Source organism: Pipistrellus kuhlii, unplaced genomic scaffold (assembly GCF_014108245.1).
Source record: "Pipistrellus kuhlii isolate mPipKuh1 unplaced genomic scaffold, mPipKuh1.p scaffold_m20_p_50, whole genome shotgun sequence".
In the NCBI taxonomy this organism is placed as follows: Eukaryota; Metazoa; Chordata; class Mammalia; order Chiroptera; family Vespertilionidae; genus Pipistrellus; species Pipistrellus kuhlii.
In genome coordinates, this window is record NW_023425552.1 from 2244395 (window position 1) to 2264348 (window position 19954).

Below are 19954 nucleotides of genomic sequence, written 5' to 3' on the forward strand. Positions count from 1 at the left end.
GAGCGCCCCAGCGGCCCCGGGCGCGGCGGGCGGCGGCTGGACGGACCGGAGCCCGCGCTCCCGCCCTTTGTCTGCTCCGAGCGGCCGGCGCGGAGCCCCACGGGCGAGGCCGCCTCCTCCCGGAGTTTGTCCGCTCCGCCATCGGGGCCCCGGGCCGCCAGGCGCACGGCCATGGGCGCCGCCACGCGCGGGGCGCACCCCCTCCTGCTGCTGCTGCTGCTGCTCCCCGGTAAGCGCGGGGGCGGGGGCCGAACCGGCGCCCCGAGAGGCGACGCGGGGTCCGAGCGGGGCTGCGGGGCAGCCGGGGGGCGAGGAGGGGGCCGGCCCCGCGCGCACTCCCCGGGGCGCTGCCTCCCCTGCGGGCGGCCTCTGCCCGGCGGGCCCCGCCGCGTGCACCGTTGCCCGTTGACGGGAGAGGCTGGGGCCAGAGGCACCGGCTGGGAGGCTCCCCGGGGGAGGGATTTGGGGGGCGATGGGGGACAAAGCTGGCGCGCCAGCCCCCCTCCTGCCTGCCTTCCCTGCGCCCCGTCCCTCTGCCGGTCACGGAGGAACGGGCACCTGTCGCCAGAAGTCTGTGCCTGGAGGGCCGCTTGTGGGATGGGGAGAGTTTGCGGTGGGGGCGAGGGTTTGGGGGGTCGGGACAGACAGGCGATGTGGCCGTTTGCTCAGAGCCGCCTGGACGCTGAGGCCACCACCGCTCAGAGCGCCTTGCACCCCCTCCCCCAGCTCCTGGGGGGAGGGACGGGAAGGGAGCTGGAAGGATGGCATTTCTATTTTTTTAAAAAATATATATATTTTATTGGTTTTTTACACAGAGGAAGAGAGAGGGATAGAGAGCTAGAAACATCCATGAGAGAGAAACGTGGACCAGCTGCCTCTTACACACCCTCCGCTGGGGATGTGCCCTTGACTGGAATCGAACCTGGGACCCCTCAGTCCACAGGCCGATGCTCTATCCACTGAGTCAAACCGGTTTCAGCAGGATACCATCTCTAGACCTGGAGAAACTGGGACTTCACCAGGGGTCCCCCTCACCTTCCCCCCACCGTCCCCCCCCCCCCCAATTCTAATGCCTGGGGAGGCCCTGACCGGTTTGGCTCAGTGGACAGAGCATCAGGTTGTGGGGGACCAAAGGGTCCTGGTTCAATTCCTGTCAAGGGCACTGTGGATGCATGCCAGAGGCAAACAATCCACTCTCACATCGATGTTTCTTGCTCTCTCTCTCTCTCTCCCTCCCTTCTCTTCCTCTCTCTCTCTCTGAAAATCAATGGGAAAACATCCTGGGATGTAAAGGGGTCCCCAAGGGTTTTGGAGGGCTTGGGGGCTCCGATCAGGATGGGAAGGGGGCCTCCCCAGGAACCCTGGCTCACCCTCTGAGACCCACAGAGCCATGTGTTGGTGCCCAACTTCTATCCTAAGATAGGGTCCCTCGTGGAATGGAGGGGCGCCCCAGGCCTGGGCCGCAGCCTCCCCCTGGGAGGCTGGGAGGCGGCACACCGGTCACCTCCATCCCGGAACCCGATGACAGGGGCTGTACCTGCCCCATAGCAACAGCGAGGAGAAGGGGTGCACCTGGGCCCTGACCCTATGCCTGCACCGGGCTGGGCCCCTGCCAGAAGCCAGTCCCAGCGTGTCATCATTGCGAGAGTTTCATCAAAAGGTGGATGGAACTTGGGGGCTCAAAACAAGGGCTGAGTCACATATGTGGTCACCTGTTGGAGCAGCTAAATGGCACTTCCCCCAAACCTGAATAGGACGGCTGTCTGCTGCCAGACAGCCCAGGGCATCTCCATCTGCACGTTACTGCCCCCTGTTGGCCAGACACCGGAACAGCTGTGGGCCATTCCCCCATCTGACAAGGCTTCTGTAAACCCTGCCCTCCGAAGCCTCTTATCTCCACCTTGCCTTAGGACACATGGTGCTGATAAAAAGCAAGGGGTCCTGAGACCAGGAGAGAGTCTTCAGCTCCTTTAGCAGAAGCTCCTCTGACCCCCCAATGCCTTTCAACATTATCTTTTAGTCTCTTGACTCTTAATCTTCGGACAACCTTTCTCCAGATTGCTGAACCTTTCTTCTGAACCTTTCTTCTTCTTCTTCTTCTTCTTCTTCTTCTTCTTCTTCTTCTTCTTCTTCTTCTTCTTCTTCTTTTTCTTCTTCTTCTCCTCCTCCTCCTCCTCCTCCTCCTCCTCCTCCTCCTCCTCCTCCTTCTTCTTCTTCTTCTTCTTTTTATTGCCGAAACCAGTTTGGCTCAGTGGATAGAGCGTCAGCTTGGGGACTGAAGGGTCCCAGGTTCGATTCTGGTCAAGGTCACGTACCTGGGTTGCAGGCACATCCCCAGTGGGGGGTGTGCGGGAGGCAGCTGATCGATGACTCACTCTCATCGATGTGTCTGGCTCTCTCCCTTCCTCTCTGTAAAAAAATAAATAATATATATATATATATTTATTTATTTTTTTACAGAGAGGAAGGGAGAGAGACAGACAAATCGATGAGAGAGAAACATATATCAGCTGCCTCCCGCACACCCCCCACTGGGGATGTGCCAGCAACCCAGGTCCATGCCCTTGACCGGAATCGAACCTGGGACCCCTCAGTCTGCAGGCCGGCGCTCTACCCACTGAGCCACACTGGTTTCGGCGCTGAACCCTTCATAATGCTTGGACAAGAACCCTGGCAAGCCCCTCCCTCGTCACAGCCCTACGACGACGAGAACACAAGCACAGTCTTTGTTCTCAGGGATAAAGCAGCTGCGGTTCATCAAGGGGAAGCTGCTCGCCTAGGGTCACAGGCTCCCAGGGAGCCGGCCTATCCACACCCACCACCCCGGCTTGCCGGAACGTTCCAGCTCTGGGGGTGCAGCCGAGGAGGCTGTTCCGGGCGGGGCCCCGGGCCAGGGGCTGTGGGTCTGACTGGGCTCCCTCCCTCAGGGGCCCGCGGCTCCGAGGCCGAGCACCGGCTGTTCGACCGGCTGTTCGAGCACTACAACGAGATCATCCGGCCGGTGGCCAACGCCTCGGACGCCGTCATCGTGCAGTTCGAGGTGTCCATGTCCCAGCTGGTGAAGGTGGTGAGTGCGGGGCGCGGGGCTGCGGGGGAGGCTGTCCCCGGGCGGGCGGGGTCCGTCACGCACCCCCCACCCCCAATTCTACCTTTCCAGGATGAGGTCAACCAGATCATGGAGACCAACCTGTGGCTCAAGCAGGTGAGTGGCCAGGCCCTGCGCTCTGCTGCCCCCTGGTGGTGACTGCTCTGCTGGCTTCCTTTCTGTAGACCCAGCCTAGATCCCTTGAGGGGGGGCTGGGGCCCATTGAGGAGGGGCCTGGAGGGGGGGCTGGGGCCCATTGAAGAGGGGCCTGGAGGGGGGTCTGGGGTCATTGAGGGGGGCCTGGGCCCATTGAGGGGGGGCCTGGGCCCATTGAGGGGGGGCCTGGTTGGGGAGCTGGGGTCATTGAGGGGGGCCTGGGCCCATTGAGGGGGGGCCTGGGCCCATTGAGGGGGGGCCTGGAGGGGGGCCTGGGGCCCATTGAGGAGGGGCCTGGAGGGGGGTCTGGGGTCATTGAGGGGGGCCTGGGCCCATTGAGGGGGGGCCTGGAGGGGGGTCTGGGGTCATTGAGGGGGGCCTGGATCCCTTGAGGGGGGGCTGGGGCCCATTGAGGAGGGGCCTGGAGGGGGGTCTGGGGTCATTGAGGGGGGCCTGGGCCCATTGAGGGGGGGCCTGGGCCCATTGAGGGGAGGCCTGGGCCCATTGAGGGGCGGCCTGGGGCCCATTGAGGGGGGGCCTGGGGCCATTGAGGGGCGGCCTGGGCCCATTGAGGGGGGCCTGGGGCCATTGAGGGGGGCCTGGGGCCATTGAGGGGGGCCTGGGGCCCATTGAGGGGGGGCCTGGGCCCATTGGGGGGGCCTGGGGCCCATTGGGGGGGCCTGGGGCCCATTGAGGGGGGGCCTGGGCCCATTGGGGGGGGGCTGGGGCCTATTGAGGGGGGGCTGGGGCCATTGAGGGGGGTCCTGGGGCCCATTGAGGGGGGGCCTGGAGCCATTGAGGGGAGGTCTGGAGGGGGGCCTGGGCCCATTGGGGGGGACCTGGGCCCATTGAGGGGGGTCTGGGTCATTGAGGGGGGCCTGGAGGGGGGTCTGGGGCCATTGAGGGGGGCCTGGGCCCATGGGGGGGGCCTGGGCCCATTGAGGGGGGCCTGGGCTCATTGAGGGGGGCCTGGGGCCATTGGGTGGGGACCTGGGGCCCATTGAGGGGGGCCTGGGCTCATTGAGGGGGGCCTGAGTCCATTGGGGGGGCCTGGGCCCATTGAGGGGAGGCCTGGGGCCCATTGAGGGGGGCCTGGGGCCATTGGGTGGGGACCTGGGGCCCATTGAGGGGGGCCTGGGCCCATTGCGGGGGCCTGAGTCCATTGGGGGGGCCTGGGCCCGCACACCCAGCTGGGACAGATCCGGGCCTGCTCTCCCTGGGTGCTCTGTGCAATGGGCACTCTGTTTGGGGGACCCGGTGGGGAAGGACGTCACTAGCATGAGCTTAGCCCGGCCGGCGTGGCTCAGGGGCTGAGCATTGACCTAGGAACCAGGAGGTCACGGTTCGATTCCCGGTCGGGGCACGGGCCTGGGTGGGGGGCTCCGTCCCCAGTGAGGGGCATGCAGGAGGCAGCCGGTCCATGATCCTCTCTCTCATGGATGTGTCTCTCTCCCTCTCCCTTCCTCCCCGAAATCAATAAAAATCATTGCTAATAAAAGGGTAATATGCAAATTGATCACGATGCCCTCACAGTAACCACCGAACAGCAGGCTGCGTGGGGCGACCAGGCCAGCAGAGGGGAGCAGTGAGGAGCATTTAGGCCAGTGGGGGCAGCAGTTGGGGGCAACCAGGCTGGCGGGAGGGGGCAGTTAGGGGCGATCAGGCAGGTGAGCAGTTAGGAGCCAGTGGTCTCGGATTGTGAGAGGGTCCAGGCTGGGCAGGAGGGACCCCCTCCCCACATGCACCGATTTCATGCACCAGGCCTCTAGTATATTAAAAACAAACAACAACAAAAAACAGCCAAGGCCAGTTTGGCTCAGTGGATAGAGCATCGGCTTGGGGACTGAAAGGTCCCGGGTTCGATTCCGGTCAAGGGCATGGACCTTGGTTGCAGGCACATCCCCAGTGGGGGGTGTGCAGGAGGCAGCCGATCGATGACTCTCTTGCATCAATGTTTCTAACTCTCTATCTCTCTCCCTTCCTCTCTGTACAAAATCAATAAAATATATTAAACACACACACACACACACACACACAAATAAAACAGCACACACGGACCAGACCTGGAGGCCCTTACATCAGTTTCCCAACCTTCTCTCATGATGAGAATCACCTGGTGGAGTTGTTAAAACACAGATTCCCGGATCCCAACTAAGAAGTGCTAAACTAGAATTTTTGGGAACATATAGGTAAAATTGTATACTTAACTAGTGCTCTAAGACAGATTTTATATACAGAGCACTAAGTTAGGTATGCAATTTTACCTATATGTTCTCAAAAATTCTAGTTTAGCACTTCTTAGTTGGGATCCGGGAATCTGTGTTTTAACAACTCCACCAGGTGATTCTCATCATGAGAGAAGGTTGGGAAACACTGCCTTACATGATTGACAGTGGTGGCCCCGCCCACAGCCCAGGGCTCTCGCCCCTGACACCCACGGGTGGCATCGGGTGCGGAGGCGGGGCGGGCGGCGTGAGGGAGTGAGCCGCGCCGTCTCCTTGCCGTTTCCCCCTCTCCCCCCCCCCCACCAGATCTGGAACGACCACAAGCTGAAGTGGAACCCCTCGGACTACGACGGGGCCGAGTTCCTGCGCGTCCCCGCCCAGAAGATCTGGAAGCCGGACATCGTGCTCTACAACAAGTAAGGGGGCGCCGTCCCCCCCTTTCCCCCCCGGCCGCTCCTCCCACGGCCACTCCCTGAGCACCTGCTTGACCAGCATCGAACCCGGGAACCCTTCAGTCCACAGGCTGGCGCTCGGCGCCTGCAAATGCAAAGTAACGGCCCCTCTTTTGTTTCTGTTTTTTGTTTTATTATTATTATTATTATTTTTAAAAAATATATTTTGTTGACTTTGTACAGAGAGGAAGGGAGAGGGATAGAGAGTTAGAAACATCGATGAGAGAGAGTCATCGATCAGCTGCCTCCTGCACACCCGCCACTGGGGATGTGCCCGCAACCAAGGCACATGGCCTTGACCGGAATCGAACCCGGGACCCTTCAGTCCCCAAGCCGACGCCCTATCCATTGAGCCACACCGGTTTCAGCTCGGTCCATCTTTCGTTGGGTTAATGTATTTGCATACTCACTCCTGATTGGCTGATGGGCATCCCAGAGGTACAGTCAATTTGCATATTTCTTTTTTTTTCATTAGCGTAGATACCTTGTTTTGCATATACCTTTTTAAAAATTTATATATTTTTTTATTTAATTTACTTTTTGTTATTTATTCTATTGATTTTTAAAAAAAATATATTTTAATGATTGATTTTTTATACCGAGGAAGGGAGAGAAAGAGGAACAGAGAGCTAGAAAAATCCATGAGAGAGAAACATTGACCAGCTGCCTCCTGCACAGCCCCCACCAGGGATGTGCCCGCAACCAAGGTCCATGCCCTTGACTGGAATGGAACCCAGGACCTTTCAGTCCGTAGGCCGACGCTCTACCCACTGAGCCACACTGGTTTCAGCTGGGCCGACAACATTCACCTCGTTTCTCTCCTTCGAGGGAAAGGGCACTTGGGCTGTCTCATATTACTCTTTTATTAGGTAGGATTTCAGAGAGGAAAGGAGAGAGAAACATCAATGAGGAGAGAGAATCATGGATCAGCTGCCACCTTCATGCCCCACTCCTTGGGGAGGGGGGTGGCGGGGGGGGGACAGGATCGAGATCGCAACGTGTGAGAGAACTCAGGGTATGTGAGAGACGCAGGTTGTGTGATGAGGCTTGATGAGGGTGTCTGATGGTCTGTGTGGTGGATTGTGGGGTAGACGGTCCTGGGCTCCCGTGTCCCCAGTGTCCCTCTTGCTACGTGGCCGGACACCCCGGCCCTCCAAGTTCACGACATGTGTGTGTGTGTGTGTCCCGTGTGTGTGTGTCCCATGTGTGCGTGTCCCGTGTATGTCCGTATGTGTTCATGTGTGTGTGTTCCATGTGTGTCCCGTGTTTGTGTGTCCTGTGTGTGTCCCGTGTGTGTACCGTGTGTGTACCGTGTGTGTTGTGTGTGTGTGCCCCGTGTGTGTATGTCGTGTGTGTCCCGTGTGTGTGTCCCGTGTGTGCGTGTGTATGTCATGTGTGTGTCCCGTGTGTGTCCTGTGTGTGTGTGTCGTGTGTGTGTGTCCTGTGTGTGCGTGTGTCATGTGTGTGTCCCATGCGTGTGTGTGTGTCCCGTGTGTCCCCCCGTGTGTGTGTCCCCCCGTGTGTGTGTCCCCCCGTGTGTGTGTCCCGTGTCTCTGTGTGTCCCATGTGTGTGTCCTGTGCGTGTGTCCCGTGTGTTCATGTGTGTGTCCCGTGTGTGTCCTGTGTGTCCCATGCGTGTACGTGTGTGTGTCCCGTGTGTGCCCCCATGTGTGTCATGTGTGTGTCCCGTGTGTTCATGTGTTTGTCCCGTGTGTGTCCCGTGTGTCCCATGCGTGTATGTGTGTCCCGTGTGTGTGTCCCGTGTGTGTGTCCCGTGTGTGTGTCCCGTGTGTGTCCCGTGTCTGTGTGTGCGTGTGTGTCTCCCCCATGTGTGTGTGCCCCGTGTGTGTGTGTGTCCCCTCTGCAGCGCCGTGGGGGACTTCCAGGTGGACGACAAGACCAAGGCGCTGCTCAAGTACACGGGCGAGGTGACCTGGATCCCGCCCGCCATCTTCAAGAGCTCCTGCCGCATCGACGTGACCTTCTTCCCCTTCGACTACCAGAACTGCTCCATGAAGTTCGGCTCCTGGACCTACGACAAGGCCAAGATCGACCTGGTGCTGGTGGGCTCGGCCATGAACCTGCGGGACTACTGGGAGAGCGGCGAGTGGGCCGTGGTGCGCGCCCCCGGCTACAAGCACGAGGTCAAGTACAACTGCTGCGACGAGATCTACCCCGACATCACCTACTCGCTGTACATCCGGCGGCTGCCCCTCTTCTACACCATCAACCTCATCATCCCCTGCCTGCTCATCTCCTTCCTCACGGTGCTGGTCTTCTACCTGCCGTCCGACTGCGGCGAGAAGGTCACGCTGTGCATCTCGGTGCTGCTCTCGCTCACCGTCTTCCTGCTGGTCATCACCGAGACCATCCCGTCCACCTCGCTGGTCATCCCGCTCATCGGCGAGTACCTGCTCTTCACCATGATCTTCGTCACGCTGTCCATCGTCATCACCGTCTTCGTGCTCAACGTGCACTACCGCACGCCCGCCACGCACACCATGCCCGGCTGGGTGAAGGCCGTGTTCCTGCGGGCGCTGCCCCGGGTCATGTTCATGGCGCGGCCGGAGGCGGCGGGCGGCGCGGGCGGCGCGGGCGGCGCGGGCGGCGGCATCCCGGGGCCGCGGCCGGCCGACTGCGCCGCCCTCGCCCTCGCCGCCCAGCGGGCCGACCCGAACTGCTTCCGCGGCCGCGAGGAGCCCGAGGACGGGAAGGACGGCGCGCCCTGCCCGGAGGGGCCGTGCGGCCGCCACCGCCAGTGCAGCCGCCGCCGCCGCGCCAGCCACCGCGCGGCCAAGGTGCCCAACTTCACCGCCAACCTCACCCGGAGCTCCAGCAGCGAGTCCGTGGAGGCCGCGCTGCCCTCGCTGTCGGCGCTGTCGCCGGAGATCCGGGAGGCCATCCGGAGCGTCCGGTACATCGCGGAGAACATGAAGGCGCAGAACGAGGCCAAAGAGGTGAGGGCGGCGCTCGGCAGACACGCCCGGAGCGGCCGGATGAGGGTGCTCTGTGAACAGCGGAATCATCCGGCCGCTCCGGGTGTGTCCTATAGAATGAAAGGCTCATGTGCACATGGTCCCCTCGACCGGGAGTTCTGCCAGCAGGCAGGCCGGCCAACCGTCCGTGTTCCCTCCCCCTGGCCGGGCTGGCCGGACCCCACCCATGCACCAATGCATGCACCAGAGTGGCCAGATTATTAGGTGTTTGGAGATCATAATAATCTGGCACTTAGTGTATATCCTATAGAATAAAAGGCTCATATGCACATGGTCCCCTCGACCGGGAGTCCGACCAGCAGGCAGGCCGGCCCACCACCCCTGTCCCCTCCCCCTGGCCAGGCTGGCCAGACCCCACCCATGCACAAATTCATGCAGCAGGCCTCACACACACACACACACACACACACACAAACACACACACACATATCCACATACACACACACACACTGAGTGGCCAGATGATGATGATCTCTGAATGCGTAGTAATCAGGCCACTCAGTATCTGTCCTATAGAATAAAAGGCTCATATGCACATGGTCCCCTCGACCGGGAGTTCGACCAGCAGGCAGACCCGCCAACCGCCCATGTCCCCTCCCCCTGGCCAGCCTGGCCGGACCCCACCCATGCACGAATTCATGCACCGGGCCTCTAGTATATATATACAAACACTTAGTGGCCAGACGATGATGATCTCTGAACGCACAGTCATCTGGCCACTCCGTCATATCCTATAGAATAAAAGGCTAATATGCAAATGGTCCCCTCAACCAGGAGTTCAACCAGCAGGCAGGCTGGCCAACCACCCATGTCCCCTCCCCCTGGCCAGGCTGGCTGGCCCTCTGCCTTCCCCTCTCTCTAAAAACCAATGAAAACATATTTTTAAAAATAATTAAAGAGCCCTAGCAGGTTTAGCTCTGTGGATAGAGCATCAGCCTGTGGACTAAAGGGTCCCGGGTTCGATCCTGGTCAAGGGCACATGCCTGGGGTTGCGGGCTCAATCCCCAATAGTGGGCGCATGCAGGGGGCAGCCGACCCATGATTCTCTCTCATCATGGATGTTTTTCCCGCCCTCTCTCCCTTCCTCTTTGAAATCAATCTACCTAATAAAAGAGTAACATGCTAATTGACCGTACCTTTGCGATGCCCACCAGCCAATCAGGAGCGAGTATGCAAATTAACCAAACAAAGATGGCAGGTTAATTTGCATATGCAGGTGCCCAGCAGCCAGGGGCATTCTGTACCACCCAAGCCATTCCAGGCCTCTGGGCAGCGTGGGAAGGTGTAAAGGCGGCCCTAGGCGGTGCCAGCATTCATGGGAAGTAAGGCCCATTCTGGCACAAATCTTCATGCATCAGACCTTTAGTCAAAAATATATATATATATATATATATTTTTTTTAAATATATGTTAATGATTTTTACAGAGAGGAAGGGAGAGGGATAGAGAGCTAGAAACATCGATGAGTGAGAACCATCCATCAGCTGCCTTCTGCACCCCCTCTACCGGGGATGTGCCTGCAACCAAGGCACATGCCCCTGACCGGAATCGAACCCGGGTCCCTTTAGTCCGCAGCCCGATGCTCTATCCACTGAGCCACACCAGTTAGGGTTAGTAAAAATATATTTTAGCTGAAACCGGTGTGGCTCAGTGGATAGAGCGTCGGCCTGCAGACAGAAAGGTCCCGGGTTCAATTCCGGTCAAGGGCATGGACCTTGGTTGCGGGCACATCCCCAGTGGGGGGCGTGCAGGAGGCAGCTGATGGATGTTTTCTCTCATCGATGTTTCTAACTCTCCATCCCTATCCCTTCCTCTCTGTAAAAAAATCAATAAGATATATATTTTAAAAAATGAAATAAATAAAAATAAAAACATATTAAAAAACAACAACAATAAAAGAAAAAAAAAGTCACATATCTTAACCAGACTCTCAGGAGCGGACGGGAGCGGAGCTGGGATGGGAACCGTCCCCGCAGCCCGGGGGGCTGGGCCAGCAGCGCGGGAGGGAGTCCCCGGGTCCGCTCGGTCCCAGATACACACCCAGCTCTCGGGCCCTCGCGTGAAGTCCCTGATGGCGGATGCGGAGTCATTCTGGCCTCACCGGACTCCGCGGTGTCACCAGCCGGGCACCGCGCCTGGCAGCTCGCCGCGGCGAAATAAACCCCGTCTCCCGGCCCCATGGCGGCCCCGAAATGAGATTACCGCGTCCAGGTGGCCTCTCCGTGATGCGATTATTCCTCCCAGATTAGTTGACTCCTGCACTCCCTCTTCTCCCAATTCGATTACGGTTTCCTTCTCTGCAGGGCTGTCTGGGTGCTTAACAGACATACAGCCCCCCCGCCCCCCACCTCGTTCCAGCCTCCGCTGAAGCCATGGTGTACACAAGGGGCCTTTATTTTTATTTTACTGATTTTTTTTTTTTTTACAGAGAGGAACAGAGAGTCAGAAACATCGATGAGAGAGAAACATCCATCAGCTGCCTCCCGCACGCCCCCCACCGGGGATGTGCCCGCAACCCAAGGTCCATGCCTTTGACCGGAATCGAACCCGGGACCCTTCAGTCCGCAGGCCGGCGCTCTATCCACTGAGCCACACTGGCCAGAGACGTCTTCCATCTTTTTTTTTTTTCTTTTTTAATTTATTGATTGATTAAGGTGTTACATATGTGTCCTTGTTCCCTCATTATCCACCCCCCCCCGACCCTCCACTCATGTCTTCCATCTTCTTACTTGATTTTTTATTTTATTTATTTTATTGCCATGCTGTCCTGTGACTGCACGGAATTCCATGATACTTTGAACTTAGGACTGAAGAAGACGGTGTTTGGACATTGGGTATTGCTGGGGCGGGAGGGGTGGGGTGGTGGGCGAGGGAGAGTAGGGGGACGAGGGATTTGCCCTGATCGGCTGATAACTCCCTTTTGGGTGTTAAAAGGAAATTACACCTAAAACTGGGCACGAACAAGTCCTGAGAGAAAAGGGAGATGATGTTGGATTGTATGTGCTGTCCTCACAGAGGCCCGGAATCCTCCACGGAGGCCGAAGTCCGCTGTCTTTACTGACTATAAACTGGAATTGAACATAGAAGACGTAGGTGTGGCTCAGTGTGGCTCAGGGGTTGAGCATCCACCTCTGAACCAGGAGGTCACAGTTCAATTCCTGGTCAGGGCACAGGCCCGGGTTGCGGGTTCGACCCCGTCCAGGAGGAGGCGTGCAGGAGGCAGCCAGTCCATGATTCTCTCTCATCATAGCTGTCTTTCTCTCTCTGTCTTCCTTTCTCTCTGAAATCAATTTAAAAAAAAAAAATCATCTTCTTTTAAATGGAAGGAAAAATAGGTTATGTACACATTGAGAAACGTCTCATTTAAAGAAGATTTAACATGACGGATGTTTTGTACGACTTTTCTGGTGCCTAAAGAGAAACGTGAGAATGGTACACTGCCTCAGACTGCTGGTCAGTGATGCTCTCTCCTCAGGGCTGTTCCTCTCTCTCCTGCTCTCCCTTGCTGTCTGACATCAATACAAATACACACGGAGTGGCCAGATGATGATGACCTCTGAACATAGAATAAATCCGTGCATGGGTGGGGTCCGGCCAGCCCGGCCAGGGGGAGGGGACAGGGGCGGTTGGCCGGCCTGCCTGCTGGTCGAACTCCTGGTCGAGGGGACCATTTGCACATTAGCCTTTTATTCTATAGGATCTACGCCGAGTGGCCAGGTTATTATGCTTCCAGAGAGCATCATCCTCTGGCCTCTCCGGGTATCTATCCTGTGCTCAGGATTTGTATTCACGCCATCTTCTCCGGCGGGCTGTTTATTTTTTTATTTTTTTTCCCCTCTTTTGATGATTATTGTTCTTCTATTTGTTTCAGATTCAGGACGACTGGAAGTACGTGGCCATGGTGATCGACCGCATCTTCCTGTGGGTCTTCGTCCTGGTGTGCATCCTGGGGACGGCGGGGCTGTTCCTGCAGCCGCTGATGGCGCGGGACGAGCCCTGAGCGCGGTGCGCCCGCCCGCCCGGGGGGCGGGGCGAGACGGGAGCTGGGCAGGAGCTCGTTTTTCTACTGAGATAAAACACACGGCGTACACGTCACCATCGTAACCTTCTGACATGCACCGCTCAGCAGCATCCGGCAGCCACGTGGCTGTGCAGCCGCCATCACTCTCAGTCCCCATCACCCTCCCCATCCTGCAGACGGGAACCCAACCCCTTACCCAGCGGCTCCCTGCTCCCCCTCCCCGGCCGCCGCCAACTGCCATTCTGCTTTCTGTTACTTTTCCTTAGTGCATAGATTTTATTGATGTTTACAGAGAAGAGGGGAGAGGGAGAGAGAGAGAGAACCATCGATGAGAAACATCGATCAGCTGCCTCCTGCTCTCCCCCTACTGGGGATGTGCCCGCAACCAAGGTTCATGCCCTTGACCGGAATCGAACCCGGGACCCTTTAGTCCGCAGGCCGACGCTCTATCCACTGAGCCACGCTGATTAGAGCTGCTTTCTTTTCTTTCTTTTGACCCAAAATGTTGAGATTTTGCCCTGGCTGGTTTGACACAGTGGATAGAGTGTTGGCCTGTGGACTCAAGGGTCCCGGGTTCGATTCCGGTCAAGGGCATGGACCTTGGTTGCGGGCACATCCCCAGTAGGGGGTGTGCAGGAGTCAGCTGATGGATGTTTCTCTTCAATCGATGTTTCTAACTCTCTCTCCCTCTCCCTTCCTCTCTGAAATCAATAAAAATACCTTTTTAAAAACTTAAATCATTTGGGAGTCTGGAACGGATTAATTCAACTTACATGATTTCTTTTTTTTTAAATATATTTTATTGATATATTTTACAGAGAAGAAGGGAGAGAGAGTTAGAAACATCCATCAGCTGCCTCCTGCACACCCCCCACTGGGGATGTGCCCACAACCAAGGTACGTGCCTTTGACCGAAATCAAACCTGGGACCCTTCAGTCCACAGACCGACGCTCTACCCACTGAGCCACACCGGTTAGGGCTCAGCTTACATGATTTCTAATCGGGGGTGTGTGTGTGTGTGGGGGGGTGATCCGGTATTCAGACAGCCTTTCGGAGCGCATCAAGGGTGAGACAGGAGGTCCCACTCGCCGGACGTGCCTGACACTCCCGCGGCCGCCGGCCGAGGGAGCGTCATGCGGCTGCCGCGCCGACGTGCACGGGGGCGCCCGCCGCGGCCCACTCGTACACCACCGGGGCGAACATCCCCAGCGAGCCCACCGCCGAGACCAGCAGGAACGCCCAGAGGAGGAGCCGGTCCAGCACCTGGGCGATGAACTGCCAGTCCTCCACCACCTGTGGCCAAAAGAAAAAGGACAGAAAAGAAACGGCTCACATTTGATGCAGAGTGTAACCCTGTCCACGCATGTTAAGGCTAGAGGCCCGGCCGAAGCCGGTGTGGCTCAGCGGATAGAGCGTCAGCCTGCGGACTGGAGGGTCCCGGGTTCGATTCCGGTCAAGGGCATGTGCCTTGGTTGCGGGCACATCCCCATTAGGGGGTGTGCAGGAGGCAGCTGGTGGATGATTCTCTCTCATCGATATTTCTAACTCTCTATCCCTCTCTTCCTCTCTGTAAAAAATCAATAAACTATATTAAAAGAAAGACGAGGCCGGTGCACGAAGAGGTGCGTGCCATAGGCCCTCCTTCCCCTGGGCTTCCGCATTGGTTTTTCTCCCGCACCCGGGACCCAGGCCTTCGCTCCAGCCGGACCCTTCGCCTCCCCCTCACTTCCCCATCCCTCTCATAGCAGGCATCCTGCCCTGCCCAGCCACTCCGCGCCCGGAGCAGCTGGACGGCCTCCATCTTTATCCTCATTTGCATATCCCCTCCTGATTGGCTGGTGAGCATAACAGAGTGATGGTCAATTTGCATGTGGCTCTTTTATTAGATATCATCTGCTGCCATGGCCTGTGTGATTCTGTGGATAGAGCGTTGACTTTCCGACTGAAGGGTCCCGGGTTCGATTCCCAGTCAAGGGCACGTGCCCTGGTTGTGGGCTCAATCCCCAGTAGGGGGCGGGCAGGAGGCAGCCGATCCATGATTTTCTCTCATCATGGATGTTTCTATCTCCCCCTCCTTTTCTCCCTGAAATAAATATATACACTGAGTGGCCAGATGATTATGATTTTTAAACATATAATCATCTGGCCACTTAGTGTGCTTCTCTTGAGCACCTCATTGATTGGATATCAAAGATACTATAGCCGAAACCGGTTTGGCTCAGTGAATAGAGCGTCAGCTTGCAGACTGAAAGGTCCTGGGTTCGATTCTGGTCAAGGGCATGTACCTTGGTTGCGGGCCCATCCCCGGTAGGGGATGTGTAAGAGGCAGCTGATGGATGTTTCTCTCTCATCGATGTTTCTAACTTTCTATCCCTCTCCCTTCCTCTCTGTAAAAAATCAATAAAACATATGAAAGAAAGAAAGAAAGAAAGAAAGAAAGAAAGAAAGAAAGAAAGAAAGCAAGCTCAGGGCAAATAGGTGGCTGATCTCCAGCCAAAGTCTAGAATACTTTTGGGATCCATTTGATACACTGAGTAGCCAGATGATTATGCTTTCAGAGATCATCATCATCTGGCCCCTCAGTGTACATACATATAGATAGATAGGTAGATAGATATTTTTTAAAGATATAATCTGCTGAATTAAGGCCAAAGCAGTTTCTGCTGCCTCAACACTGTATGTCTCCACCCCCCACCTCTGTCCCCCACCCCGTGCTCAGCACTCAGGAACAGATTCTGTGATAAGAGGGACTCAGGCCGAACCCAGTGTGGCTCAGTGGATAGAGCGTTGGTCTGTGGACTGAAGGATCCCAGGTTCGATTCCGGTCAAGGACATGTACCTTGGTTGCGGACACATCCCCAGTGGGGGTTGTGCAGGAGGAGGCTGGTCAATGTATCTCTTTCATCGATGTTTCTAACTCTCTGTCCCTCTCCCTTCCTCTCTGTGAAAAATCAATAAAATATATTAAAAAAAGGAAAAAAAAGAGGGACTCAGGACATGGCCCAATGTCATTCACACATCAACTTGCAATGCTTTACAACTGGCTGGTTTTGATGATATATAATAAAAATTAGAATATTTATTACTATTACTATTTGCCAAAACCGGTTTGGCTCAGTGGATAGAGCATCAGCCTGCAGACTGAAGGGTCCCAGGTTCGATTCCGGTCAAGGGCATGGACCTTGGTTGCGGGCACATCCCTAGCGGGGGGCGTGCTAGAGGCAGCTGATCGATGACTCTCTCTCGTCGATGTTTCTAACTCTCTATCTCCCTTCCTCTCTGTAGGAAATCAATACAATATATATATATTTTTTAAAAAGAATATTTATACTATTTGAATATTTGGTCATAAAACCCCCAAGTATCTTTCATTCCCTTTTTCCTCCCATTAAATATATTTTTATTGATGTCAGAGAGGGAGAGGGAGAGAGAAACGTCCATGATGAGAGAGAGCCATGGGCCGGCTGCCTCCTGCACGCTCCCCACTTGCGATGGAGCCCGCAACCCCGGGCAGGCGCTCTGACCGGGAATCGAACCGTGAGCTCCAGGTTCAAAGGCTGACATTCAACCACTGAGCCACACACCTGGCCTCTTTAATTTTTTTAAAATATATATATTTTATTGATTTTTTTACAGAGAGGAAGGGAGAGGGTTAGACAGAAACATCGATGAGAGAGAATCATCCATCAGCTGCCTCCTGCACACCCCCCACTGGGGATGTGCCCGCAACCAAGGCGCATGCTCCTGACCGGAATCGAACCCGGGACCTTTCAGCCTGAAGACCGATGCTCTATCCACTGAGCCACACCGGTCAGGGCCTCTTTCATTCTTAATATATACAGCAACACCACGTTTTCTTTAAAATCATCTTAGATGCCAGCCAGTGAGCCTCAGGGGTTGAGCGTTGACCTATGAACCAGAAGGTCCGGGCACAGGCCCAGGCTGTAAGCTCGATCCCCAATGGGGAGCACGCGGAGGCGGCCGGCCAATGATTTTCCTCTCATCGCTGATGTTTCTCTCTCTCTCCTTTTCACTTCTTCTTTCTGAAATCAATAAAAACGTATTTACAGCCGAAACCGGTGTGGCTCAATAAAATATATTTTAAAAAATAAAATAAAAACATATTTACAGAAAAATCATCGGAGATGCTGAGGGAGACACAGAGAAGTGGGGCATGTGTGTGTAGACACACCCCACTGGGGATGTGTCCGCAACCAAGGTACATGCCCTTGACCGGAATCAAACCCGGGACCCTTCAGTCCACAGACCAACGCTCTATGCACTGAGCCACACCGGTTTCGGCCAGAAACTATTTTGTTATGTTAACACTAGAGGCCTGTGCACAGATTCGTGCACATGGAAAGGAGATGAATGAGAAGGTGGCTGGAGGGCTGGGTCTGGGCGAGATGGGCCAGACACGCCCTGAGCCCACCTCTCCCAGTCCCTCCCCTGGGACAGATCGGGGCTCGACGGGCATCTGCAGCGTTAGGGGGTCCCTCTGGCAGCTGGGGTCCCTCGGCCTGGCCTGTGCGGATAGGGCCAAAACGGCAGTCGGACATCCCCAGGGATCCCCTAGTGCCAGAGGACACTGAAAAGCTGCTGTCGCTCAGCAGCTCCTGTGTTGAGCACCCGCCCCCTGGTGGTCAGTGTTTGTCATTGCTACCAGCCAGCCCGCTGGTCGCTTAGCCTTCTATATAGAGAGATTTTTTAAAAAATTAATTTCTTTATTGATGAAGGTATCACATATTTGTCCTCAACCCCCAATTCCAATCCCCCAACTCCCCCTCTCATGCCCCCACCCCCCTATTGTCCTGGAACCCTGGTTAGGCTCATATGTGTGCACACAAGTCCTTTGGTTGATCTCTCCCTTTTATCAACATAGATTCATTTTTTATTGATGTCAGAGAGGAAGGGAAAGGGAAAGAGAGCTAGAAACATCCATGATGACAGAGAATCATGATTGGCTGCCTCCCCCATGCTCCTCCCCCCCCACACACACACATACACATACACTGGGGATGGAGCCCGCAACCTAGGTATCTTTCTTCCCTTGACCAGAATCAAACTCAAGACCCATGCCAAAACCAGTGTGCTCAGTGGATAGAGCGTCAGCCTGCGGACCGAAGGGCCCCGGGTTCGATTCCGGTCAAGGGCATGTACATTGGTTGCGGGCACATTCCCGTTGGGGGGTGTGCAGGAGGCATCTGGCTAATGTTTCTCTCTCATCGATGTTTCTAGCTCTCTATCCCTCTCCCTTCCTCTCTGTAAAAAAAAAAAAAAATCAATAAAATACATTAAAAAAAATTTTTTTTAAATAAAGGTGTGGGACTCAGCATGCCAATCTTTAAAAACAAACAAACATCCGAAACCGGTTTGGCTCAGTGGATAGAGCGTCAGCCTGAGGACTGAAAGGCCCCGGGTTCGATTCCAATCAGGGGCCTGTACCTTGGTTGCGGGACATCCCCAGTAGGGGGTGTGCAAGAGGCAGCTGATGGATGATTCTCTCTCATCCATGTTTCTAACTCTCTATCCCTCCCTCTTCCTCTCTGTAAAAAAATCAATAATATATATATATATATATTTTTTTTTAAATAGTCACGATTTAAACAAACAAACAAACAAACAAACGAAAAACCCAGGACCCTTCCGTCTGCAGGCCGGCGCTCTACCCACTGAGCCACACCGGCCAGCGGGGCCAGAACAGATTCTGCAAAGACCTTCACGATGGATGCGCATCCACACGTCCAGCCCCTGCCCTGCTGTGCTGCTTGGCTCAAGGAGGGGGCCGTGACCCGCCCGTGGGACAGCCCCCCACCCCCACTCCCATCCCCACCCCTACCCCCCCCACCCCCACCCCCACCTTCCCCCCACCCCCCCGACCCCAGCACAGACCTCTCGGACCGCGTTCTCCTTCACCACGAGCCCCGCGATGTAGCGGACGGCGTCCAGCGCGGCTCCCAGCGGGTCCCGGGCGGGCGCGGGGCGGCCCCGGGCCCGCTGCTCCCGCCCGCGGGCCCCGGCGGAGTAGCGGTCGGCGTGGCCCCGCATGCACAGCAGCCGGGGCAGCCGCCGCAGGAACAGCCGGCGCACCCAGGGCGCCATGGCCCGGTGCGTGGCGGGCCCGCGGTGGTGCACGTTGGCGGCGCAGACGGTGGCGGCGATGGACAGCGCGGCGAAGATCATGGTGAGCACCAGGGCCTCGCCCACCAGCGGGATGACCTCGGAGGACGACGGCACGATCTCCTCGATGAGCAGCAGGAAGACGGTGAGCGCCACGAGCACGGAGGTGCAGAGGGACACCTTCTCGCCGGCGCGGGCCGGCAGGTAGAAGACCAGGGCGGTGAGCAGCGACAGGCCGGCGCAGGGCACGAGCAGGAAGAGCGTGTAGAAGAGCGGCAGGCGCCGCAGCACCAGCGCGTAGGTGACGTGCGGGTAGCAGCGCCCGCCGGCCGTGCGGTTGGCGCGGCGGCCCGCGGCGCTCAGGAGCTCCCACTCGCCGTTGTCCAGGAAGCCCCGGCGGTCGGCGTCCCGCGCCGCCAGCAGCAGCTCCACCTGGGAGCCGTCGTAGGTCCAGGAGCCGAAGCGCAGGGAGCAGTTCTGGCGGTCGAACGGGAAGAAGGTCACGTCGATGGTGCAGGAGCTCTTGAAGCTGGCCGGCGGCGCCCAGGCCACCGTGCCGTCGAACCGCACCACCGCCTTCGTGCGGGCCCCTTCGAACTGCCCGTCGGCGCTGAAACACACACACACACAGACACACACACAGACACACGCATGTGCCGAAGCCGGTGTGGCTCAGTGGATAGAGCGTGGGTCTGCGGGCTGAAGGGTCCCAGGTTCAATTCTGGGCAAGGGCATGGTTGCGGGCACATCCCGAGGGGGGGGGGGAGGGGCCGTGCAGGAGGCAGCTAGTCGATGATTCTCTCTCCTCATGGATGTTTCTGTCTTTCCCTCCCTCACCCTTCCTCTCTGCGATAAAATATTATATAGCCGAAACCAGTTTGGCTCAGAGGATAGAGCG

General features: G+C 56.8%; 2 protein-coding genes across 3 annotated transcripts in view; one reads left to right on the plus strand and one right to left on the minus strand.

The window, feature by feature from the left end:
• Nucleotides 1-19954, plus strand: part of CHRNA3 (cholinergic receptor nicotinic alpha 3 subunit) — a 27229-nt gene continuing 7275 nt past the window's right edge. The window contains exons 1-6 of one of the 2 annotated variants that reach the window (XM_045573442.1): nt 1-229; nt 2928-3067; nt 3158-3202; nt 5773-5882; nt 7786-8875; nt 12786-12938. In XM_045573442.1, coding sequence (XP_045429398.1) covers nt 172-229; nt 2928-3067; nt 3158-3202; nt 5773-5882; nt 7786-8875; nt 12786-12914 — 1572 coding nt within the window. In that variant the 5' untranslated portion in view covers nt 1-171 and the 3' untranslated portion in view covers nt 12915-12938. Of the gene's footprint in view, nt 230-2927; nt 3068-3157; nt 3203-5772; nt 5883-7785; nt 8876-12785; nt 13297-19954 lie in introns of those variants that run through there. The other variant, XM_036415620.2, reaches the window with a different exon arrangement.
• CHRNA5 (cholinergic receptor nicotinic alpha 5 subunit) overlaps nt 13596-19954 on the minus strand; it is a 23058-nt gene continuing 16699 nt past the window's right edge. The window contains exons 5-6 of the mRNA XM_036415583.2: nt 18829-19666; nt 13596-14229 (exon numbers count right to left, since the gene is read on the minus strand). Coding sequence (XP_036271476.1) covers nt 14068-14229; nt 18829-19666 — 1000 coding nt within the window. The 3' untranslated portion in view covers nt 13596-14067. The remainder of the gene's footprint in view (nt 14230-18828; nt 19667-19954) is intronic.